Source organism: Plectropomus leopardus, chromosome 5, assembly GCF_008729295.1.
Source record: "Plectropomus leopardus isolate mb chromosome 5, YSFRI_Pleo_2.0, whole genome shotgun sequence".
Taxonomy (NCBI): Eukaryota; Metazoa; Chordata; class Actinopteri; order Perciformes; family Serranidae; genus Plectropomus; species Plectropomus leopardus.
In genome coordinates, this window is record NC_056467.1 from 8,429,994 (window position 1) to 8,439,690 (window position 9,697).

Here is a 9,697-nt window from a genome sequence, read left to right on the forward strand (position 1 = left end):
CTGACCTCCACTGTCCTCTTAACCTATATGCGTTGTGTCCAGGTCTACTCTGCCTTTATATTCACCACAAATTCTGTGTCATGTAATGAGCAACAGCCTGACAGTTAATTAGTTCTTAGTGGCAAATGATCATCTCAAGGCAGAGCATAAATTACAATCACTGACAAATAACTAGTGAGAAGACTTCATGTTTCCTGTTTCTACAACTGATGTTAAATTTAAGTTAAACACCAAAATGTCCCGATTTTTAGCCGAATCAATCAAATACATTTAATACATTTCTTGTCCTTGTTTAGCTGAATTATTCTCCAGATGCATCAAAGTGTTTCATAGCCGTAGACATGTAGCCAGCATTAGGGGGAACCAAATCTGCAGGGAGTCAGAAGTTTTTCCCACATTTTTTAATACAGTTGAAAGTGATAAAATAAACTCCTTTCACAACTGCACAAACCTGAAATTATCTAAACATTACACAGAGGAGCTGAATGTCAGAACACAAATGTCCAAATCTGTTGGATTATTAAATGGACTTTGTCCAGTTACCTCCTCAGTACAAAGTCTGTGTAATATCCAAATGAGCCCATGTCTGAATGGAGCATGTTATTATAAGGAGAATTCATTGAATGCAAGTGGGCATGGAGATAACATTTCTATCATTTACACAAGACGCAGAGACGGTGAGATTCGGGAACTTCTGTCGGTAAGGGGGCCAATGCTGAAGTCGCCGAGGACTCACTTATGTCTGACAAATCACAAAGTGGCTACGTGACCATAGTGTAATCCATATCATGTCATGCCTCCTGCATTCTCTACTCGGAAGTCATCCCTTGCGTGAACCAGATTTTTCAGAGTTGGTGCATGTTTTGGACATGAACATTATTGTATGCTGCATGTGTGCAAAGGAAGCTCCAGACATAGAACGATGTTCACAAGAGAAAGCAGCTATAAAGTAGACAGTTCAGTGTTTGACTTTGATTGTACCTACAATTCTACTGGGGTCCAAAAACACCACTTGGACAAATCACATGCAGAACTGCAGTACACTGTAATACTGGAATCAATAGTAATAATTCTGGCAATTTGTTCAGTTTATTTATGATTAGGATTACATTTTATAATTTCAGACCATAGTACATGGTCGTCTGTAATAGAATTGCAATCTTTCAATGTGTTGTAGTGTTTCACCACACCTTGGGTCAACAGCCACCAGGAGATGGAGCCAGAGCAGGGAACAATGGCCCTGTAGAAACAGATACCAGCCGGGGATTGCAGAGGCTGGTCACCACCTCCCTCGCCACACGCTGCAATCATGAGGAGAACCAGCTGAAGCTCGTCTTTAATCAGCTCAGCACTAAAAGACTCTTCTCTGAGCCTCAGTCTGCAGAGGGGAAGGCAAGAGGACTCTCCCGCAATGCCAGCAGCAGATAACTTTAATGAAGCTTGAGTTTTATTGTTGCCTTGTCCTCACAGTGTGACTTGTGTGTCCCTGGAAGGAAGATGAAGGTACATAGGTAGATGAAAGTGAATTACCCTGGACCGGGAGAATTTCTGTTTTTGCTCCATTACCTTCCCCCTTTAATATCTCTCAGCCACTTTCACTAAAGCATAAAAAATGCCAAAAATATCTTTTAAAAATGAATTTATTTTATACATTGGTTGAATTATACACATTTTAGTGCACATTTTACAGCAGCTTTAACAACTTACTCTTGTGGATCTAAATATAAATCTGATGATGATTACAGTGTGACTAAAAAGACTGTCATTTTTTTCTGAAAAAAAAATATCGGTTTATCTGTTATATGTTGTTTCAGTCAGAGTCGGACATTGACAGGAGAAATCTGTGTAGCTTAATATTTCCACAACACTTGCAGTGATATTGCACTAGTTTCAATGATCAGTGAGACATTGCTAAAGTAAATAAGACTGGCCTTATTTATTTTTTAACTTTGGATGAAAGACTGTACAGAAGCAGAGAGAGTAATATCACTTTCAGTAATCAACCTGCTCAGTGCCAGATCGTAACTGGATACATGAATGCAAAAGAGAGAGTTCAGGATTGAGTAACGTTGATTACTAAGTGGTGGTGAAGAGTTGTAGATCTTCCTCTCTGATGTGCTGCAACTCGGTTTCTCTCTTTTTAGTCAGTGAACAATCAGGATCTGATTGGCACAGTTGATGGAAACGCTAAAAATAGAGAGAAATATTCAAATTTTCAGCAAAATTTTGACAAACCTTTAAAGTGAACTGAAGAAAATATGTAAAACAAAACCTGTATAACGGTGGTTTCATATGCATTTATTGATCGATGTGTTTTTACTGCATGTTGGCTGCTAGTGGTTAAATTCCTCATATTGGAGCAAATTACGGACAATGGTAGTTTGTACTCTTGAAATCAACAACATACCTCGATTATTAAATCTAAATATTTCAAACTTATAAAGACCTTCACATAATGCTACAACTACTACACTACTACTACTACTAATAATAATAATAATAACATCATCCTAAAACCTAACACTCCTCCTGCAGATGAGGCTTATTTTATCTGTAGAGTCTTTTCTGACATTCTTTAGGAAGCTTGGGTCACTTTGCTTGCATATTTCAAGCACTTGTAGTATTTATGTCTATGCACAGTGTATGTAGGTATGATGATTAATTCTGCTTAAATACTCAGTTAATGTTTTGCACATGGATTATAAGAGAAAAAGAGCTTTAAAGCATGACTTGAGCTCCTTGATTCCCATTTTGTCGTCTTTATAAGCATCCGATTTAAGAATTTTGTCCACAGCCAGTTGGATTAATGCATAATTGTTTGATAATGTTTAAACAGCCCAAAAACACCCTGTCAAATTTGATCATTATTAGAATATGAAGCGCTTTTTTATTTTGTTACACCATGCCATTTCTTGTACTGATTAATACAATCAGTGACACAGTTGTCTCACCTGACCGAGGTTCCCAGCCCCGGTTCCCAGTTTATACAGCGCCCATCCCGGCACAAGCAGGATGGAGGAGAGGGCCAGTACCCAGCCCAACACGTATGCCCAGGTTGGGTACACGTACCATCGATTAAAGGTCAGAGGCTGGTACTCAATTAAAGAACATATAAAAGAGCCCTGAAAAATAAAATAAAAAGAGATTCAGAAGTTGTTTTTAGCATTTTAGCATTAATGAGCATAAAATCTAAATAATACAATAAAGCAACATTCATGTGTGCATAACAGGACCAAACTGTGGAATTATTAATTATGCATTTATGCAAACTCACCAGTGAGACCAGTGGTGTGAGGAAAAGCCAGCAGATTTTAAAGAATGGGTTGGCATTCACACCCGTCATGTCCTTAATGATGCCATACAGCCGCTCTGCCCCTTTATAGGAGATGAGTTTAGATGATCAGTAAATAATGACCAAATACAACTTGATGTAAGTGAATGACTTTCCATGCTCACTTTGATACATGAAGATCAGTTTACCTTTTATTGAGAATGCAATATAGCTGATGAAAACACTGGTGGATCATCTGTGATATTTCTTTCTAAATATGTCCTTTGTGAGTGCCCTAACTTTATGGAATTTAATTATAAAATTGCCAGAGTGTCCCTTTAAAAACTGCATACCTACCAAATATCCATCCCACTGCCAGGGTTTCAAACAAACAGGGAAAGAGGATGCAGGCTCCATTACAAGCGTAGTACTCAAACAGCTGGAACAAATACATCCCTCCCTGAAGAAAACAAAAACCTTTATATGATTTTTTTTTTTCTATTTAATTTCATTTTATTTTGCTTAATATGTAAACATTAGATATAATGACAGCTATTCCTGACACCTTTCCCCCATAGTATTATAATATGCTGACTGTTAACTTTCATCAAAGAATATTTAAAATATATTAATTTAACATTTTTCAGTGATTAATTGTTGTGATCATTTTCTAGTTAGGTTATTAGTTAGTTGCCTTGGCTGAGTTATTTTTTTTTTTTTAGTTTGCTCATTATTCACACACACAGAGTCTTTGCAAGCAATTAAATATCCTTTCCACCAATCAACCGCACTTGTATAAAACACATATCACAACTTCAAATTCATATAATTTGGGTTTACACCTAGCTACACACGCAGAGAGGGAAATCAGGCTTTGAATCTGACGTGTTCCTTTGTTCTGATGACCACATATGATGAGGCAGAGCCTCCCCTGCTGTGTGACTTGGCTATCTCTCTTCGTACTTTTACATAATTGATCTTTTTTTTTTACGTAATTGATAATTACTTTGATTATAATCATTTATTATTTATCCATTTAAATGCTAAACCATGAGTACTCAACATTATCAACTTATATGTTGTAGATTGTTATATTTTGTTGCAATACACTGCCATAATGGATTAATAAATAATACATGGACATAAAACGATAATTACTGACCTCGGTGATCATGACTAGCTGAGAGAAGAAGCACGTGAGGCAGAAGAGGAGGAGGAAACGTTCTCGTCGGCCTGCCCTGCGCATTACCATGGGGAACATGTCTATGATGGATGTCATCACCACCTCCATGCCAACAAACTGCAAAGAGATAGAACAAGAAACAATATGGACTTTTCTAAACATGAACATGTTCTTCCACAAAGAGTTCAACTAGAGTACGTCTTACTTGTGTGTCCAGACCCAAGAGAATGATCATGACAAAGAAACAGATGGACCACAGTTGGGGAAAAGGCATCATGGCTACAGCCTGAGGGTATGCGATGAACGCCAAGCCTGGATCTGAAAAAACAACAATGCTAGACTCGTCATTGTGTATCAGTTGCTGTTGTTGTTTAATCCAATTTAGCATCAATGGAATTTTTGGTAAAATAAAAGTGACGTGCCTCCATATGGTAATGCAGCAAAAATCTCATTACTCAAGTAACAAGTACACAACAACATCCTTAGTCTGTCATGATCGAGGGCAACTGTCAAATTTACCGGAGGAGACAAATGGGTTTAAGATCTCTCAGAAGGATAAAATGTACAATAAAACAGCACTTCAAATCTCTTTGCATGTTTGTCTCAAGAAAATGATGTTTGCAGAAAACTGGATGCAGACTGTAAGGCCTTTGTCACTGAAAACAATAAGTCAGACAGCTTTATTCTCGTGATTATTTACTGTTTATCTTCTTGGTGTTTGGTGAGGAAGATGAAAAATATACAATGTGGGGGAGAAAAGGGGGAATGCCTGAAACAGACAGAATATCATTAACACAATTTCCAAGAACAAAATCAAACACTGATGAAACACGATTTAAGTGTTTGATATATATGCTTGATTATTATTATGTTGATCACATTGTTGGAGCATCAATAGACTGCACACGTACCCTATATGAGATGTGTCAGTATAAATCTCAACACTAACTGCTGAAGGAATAGGCTATATGAAGATGATTGAGGGACTGTAGCTATACCAGTATTGGTATGAAATAATAATTTGTGTAGGGAAGAGAAAAGATATGAGAGTGAAACAAAATGAACACAGTGAGAGCCTAACCACGAGGAGATGAGTGAAAATTAATGTGTGTGTAAAGTTTATCCAGTGTGTGAGTCCATGCACTCACATATTGGAGGCTTGGAGGGCTGAGTTAGTAAGAATGTATTTGTCATGTCTCTGGTTGTCCTCAAGATGGCAGCATATATTTCACCCAGTGTGGACAAGCAGTGGAAGAAGTGCTCACATAACAAGTTAGAGTTACCAAGTAAATATTAAGCTGTTATCTCCTCCACACTGTTACCATCTACCCAACTTGTTTTCAAAACCCACTCAGAGGTAACTCAGACTAGTGGGATAAAAATGCTATCTCCATGGAGATTAACTTTGCAACTTTTGCCAAAACTTGGGAATGTCAGTGAGTCTGGTTAGCTGGTTAGTTGGGCACCCTTATACAATAGGTCTTTCTCACAGCAGACATTTAGACTCATCGTAGGAAAAGCACAGGTGTTGTTAAAAATGGCTCTGTTGTATTCAGGTGTTCCACTTAGAGTGGCAAGAAACAAGAATGCATGATACAGGGAACCTGAAATCCACAGAACTAAATCGGATTCAGCCTTCATTAATGTCATTATCTACACCTGTGCTTTTCCTACAGTGACAACTCGCCATGTCCTCCATGAAAAAGGCCTGTGGAAGTGAAAGCAAATAGTTTGTGGCGGTAAGAGCATTTAACAGCAACATTTTCGTACAGAGACAGTAAACCAGTAGTTCTTACTGTGAACATTTTCTTTTTTTTAATTTCTGTTTTCAAAAAGATTTTTTTTACCGGAAAAACTTTCCAATTAATAGTTCCTATAAAAACAGTTGACAGAGTGTTTTGGATTCACACTGACATTGTTTCTGGAGAGATTTGTTGCTGCATGCTTCTCACATTTGCAGCTGCTTAATAATTGCAGATTCAAAAAGAGACAGAGAGGCAGCTTAGATGGCAGTAAAACAATACATCTAAAATTCAACAAGTATTTAATGCACCCTTTTTGTGAAAAGTTGTAAATAGATGAAAACATCTAATAGAAATCTAATAGAATCTAATAGACTTTACGTGGGTGTTCATATTTCTCAGCAATAGTGTTTCCCTTATACTGAAAAAAGGAGGAATTCAGAAAAATAAAGAAATCCTCACGCACACACTGTCTTGCACTTCTCATCATTGTCTTTGGATGTCACTGAAGGGCGACTTCAAGCAGCAGTCTCCCCCAGAAACAATTCCACAGCTGCATGTAGGAGAGCTGCATAGGTGTTGACTGTAACACCATAAGTGAATGATAATTGTTTCATAGTAAAGCTTTCCTTATGGTACTGTATTTGACTTTAATTAAATGTGCAAAATGTTAGATATATTTTTAAAGTAGCTAATTCACTGAAGTGATCACCCATTCTTTCTTCTTTTAATTTTCAAACCTTCTGCCTCAGGACTTTAAACGAGAGGAGGGTTGATGAAACTTTTCTGCTTGGTATGTGTGAACTGCTTTTATAAATTATAAACTTGAATTAATTGGCAATAACAGGTGGTTGAGGAGTTTGTCCCAGATTTTCACATTTCCTCCATTAAGAGTTATAATATAGTTGTGAAGTTATTGTTACGTTATTTTTTCACATTTTAATTGTTCTTTAAATGCTTTTTCCACATCCAATGCAGGGAAACATCTTTCAGTGGTCTGCTGCAGTGAGGATTACAGATTGCTACCAGATGCAACGTCTCCCATGTGCCAACCAGTTCCTGGTTAGGATTCCTTCGGTGTTCGGGTTTTTACTGGGACTTAAATTATCTGTTGAGGTCTACGCCTCTACAAAACAGGTAAAAAGTACTAAATAAAGCTTTTCCACATACAAACAAAGTGGTTTTCAGACACTGTTTGATTATACACCAAAGAGAACATACTAATTATATTAAATTCCATTTCTTACATCCCCCTAAATCCTACACGCCTGTAAAGTAATGTCAAGTTTTGATAATTACTATTTTAATGGATAAATGTAGATGTGATGCAAAAATGTGTTAAAACACGTTTACTTGATATGTACTCTTCAATACTAGATCTGACTGCTTATTATATTTTGTATATGTGTCGTTGTATTGTTGGAGAAATACATGCAAATGTACTAGCTCTTTACATTCGCATTATTAATGGGATTTCTGAGAGTCTTTAGACTTATGTAGTATTTTCAATTTTAAAACTACATTCTGACTGGTTTATTATTATTATTATTATAACTGGTAAAAAGTATAATATTATTATAATTATTATTATATTTTTACAGTAACTCAATTATATTTTCTTAGCAATTTAGGAATGAAGAGAAAAGTAATTGATTCAAATGAAATGGCCTCACCTAATTGATCACAGAGACTGTAAGTTCATACACATGAATATAATCACCTCTTTTCAGAACTTTTCATTTTAATAAATCCAAGCATAATTCTGCACAGCATCTCTCCTGCACTTTGCTGTGTTTGGTTTTACCTCACAGTTTCCTCTCCACATGGGAACTTTTGGTAAGTTACGATCAAATGTTCCAGTCACTTTTCAGGCTGTTTAAATTCAGCAGGCTGAAACTTGCATGCTGAACAAGGCCCAGTTATTCCATAAGTCTTTAGAAAGGACACCAAACACTATAATTTAGTAGCTGCATGAATACAATGCAGGGCAGCAGGTAGAGAAAACCAGAACAAGCTTACTAAACAATTTGGTATTGTCGTTCTGTTCTGGGAGGGGTGCTGTCTCACCAGGACAAAATTATGTCATATATAATTATACAAAATTAATGCCTAAAGTGTCTCAGTGGTGCCAATGTAGGCTATGGAAAAACACAATGACCTGCTGAAATCTATGACATGATCTGATATATTTTGATACTCTACAATCTTAAATGAATATGCTGCCCAGAGTTAGGACATGAAGCTAATGTCAGAAATTTAGAAGTTAAAAAACGGCATCAATAATAACCCACAGGAGAGGGTTAAAAACAAATCTCAGCTGATCTTCCTGTAACACCTGGTTCATCAGCAGAAGTATGAAGCAAAATGAATAACTCTTTGTTTGGTTTTGACTTTGTCTTTCTTCTGGGACAATGATAGGAAAGTACATTTACTGGAATATAATACACAAGGAAGTGCACGTCTCAGTCCCACTTCGATATGTGGGTGTGCGTGTCAGTATAAAAGTGCCAGCACTTTTGCAGGTTTGTCCACATGCCACCTGACAACATGAAGATCCTGATCCTTGTTCTGCTGCTCCTGCTGTGTAGCACTCAAGGTGAGGGAACATATATCACTTATATCATTTTTTGCGTTTGTTTATAACAGGTAAAATTGAGGTAAAAATACCTTTGTGCTTTTAACTGTAATGGACGCCTTCGATTAGTTTACCGATGCATTACACCTGGAAACATTAATTCACTGATGTTAATTTTGTAACCTCGAATCATAGCAAGTGAAAACTGATGACTTTTATCCTCTCATCAGTGCTCACGCTCAGATGCTACACCTGTGAAGATGAGAATGATGAAGACTGTAAGATGGAAACAAATTGCACTTCATCAGCTAACTACTGCATGACAGAGGAGAGAGGTAAGCAGAATCTATTCTGCCACATTCACTTCACTTTTGTCCACGTTTTAATATGTGAATATGTGTATTTATCTCTTTGGGGAAATTCATATGACATATCCGGTGACAGAGGAGTGGTTCAGGCATTTCATTTTTTTTTTTTTTTTTTTTTTGCAGATGACAAATTATATCGAACTTGTGAGGAACTGTGTTTCGACATGAACCTCTGCTGCAGTACCGACCTTTGCGAACTTTAAGAGAAATCACCTAAATCCGAATCTGATGGAAGAAGATTAGTTTGTTTATCAGTTTTTGTTTTAATTTTTAATGAAATCTACAAATGTCAAATTATGCAGTCTCATTCATCGTCACACAAACCGTGTAACACACTGGTGTTTTTGTTTTTTTGGTGAAGAGCTAATGTTGGAGGCGGAGCAACCACACATACACACGCAAACACACACTTAATCCCTTCCTGATGTCACTTAGTGGGTCATTGCAACAGTCTGCTTCTATGTGGGTCGCTGTCTGTCTCTGCTGCAATGTGAATTTGGACTCCTCTGTTTCCAAATCATGAAATGGAAAAAAGAATAAATCTGTTACTTGATCTCA

General features: G+C 36.9%; 1 protein-coding gene and 1 long non-coding RNA gene across 2 annotated transcripts; one reads left to right on the plus strand and one right to left on the minus strand.

Moving 5' to 3' along the window:
* Positions 1–2,076: 2,076 nt before the first annotated feature.
* LOC121943397 (sodium- and chloride-dependent GABA transporter 2-like) lies at positions 2,077–5,648 on the minus strand. Its single transcript, XM_042486922.1, has 7 exons — positions 5,603–5,648; positions 4,660–4,772; positions 4,434–4,571; positions 3,629–3,731; positions 3,275–3,375; positions 2,952–3,122; positions 2,077–2,187 (listed from the first exon to the last, which is right to left on the minus strand). Exons 1-7 carry the CDS (start codon positions 5,646–5,648, stop codon positions 2,077–2,079), a joined length of 783 nt encoding a protein of 260 aa, XP_042342856.1.
* A 102-nt stretch (positions 5,649–5,750) lies between these two features.
* On the plus strand, positions 5,751–9,697 carry LOC121942787. The gene is made up of 7 exons (XR_006105827.1): positions 5,751–5,811; positions 6,131–6,193; positions 6,949–6,989; positions 7,175–7,333; positions 8,719–8,792; positions 9,002–9,106; positions 9,263–9,697. It is a non-coding gene; the product is annotated as an uncharacterized LOC121942787 (long non-coding RNA).

Bases quoted from the DNA above. Each gene is read 5' to 3' on its own strand.
- LOC121943397 (XM_042486922.1), bottom strand. From the start codon at position 5,648: ATGACAAATACATTCTTACTAACTCAGCCCTCCAAGCCTCCAATAT. The intron at 3,123-3,274 runs GTGAGTTTGCAT...TTTATTTTTCAG, and splicing joins TCACACCACTGGTCTCACTG to GGCTCTTTTATATGTTCTTT. The intron at 2,188-2,951 runs GTGAGACAACTG...CTCTATTTTTAG, and splicing joins GGGCTGGGAACCTCGGTCAG to CGTTTCCATCAACTGTGCCA.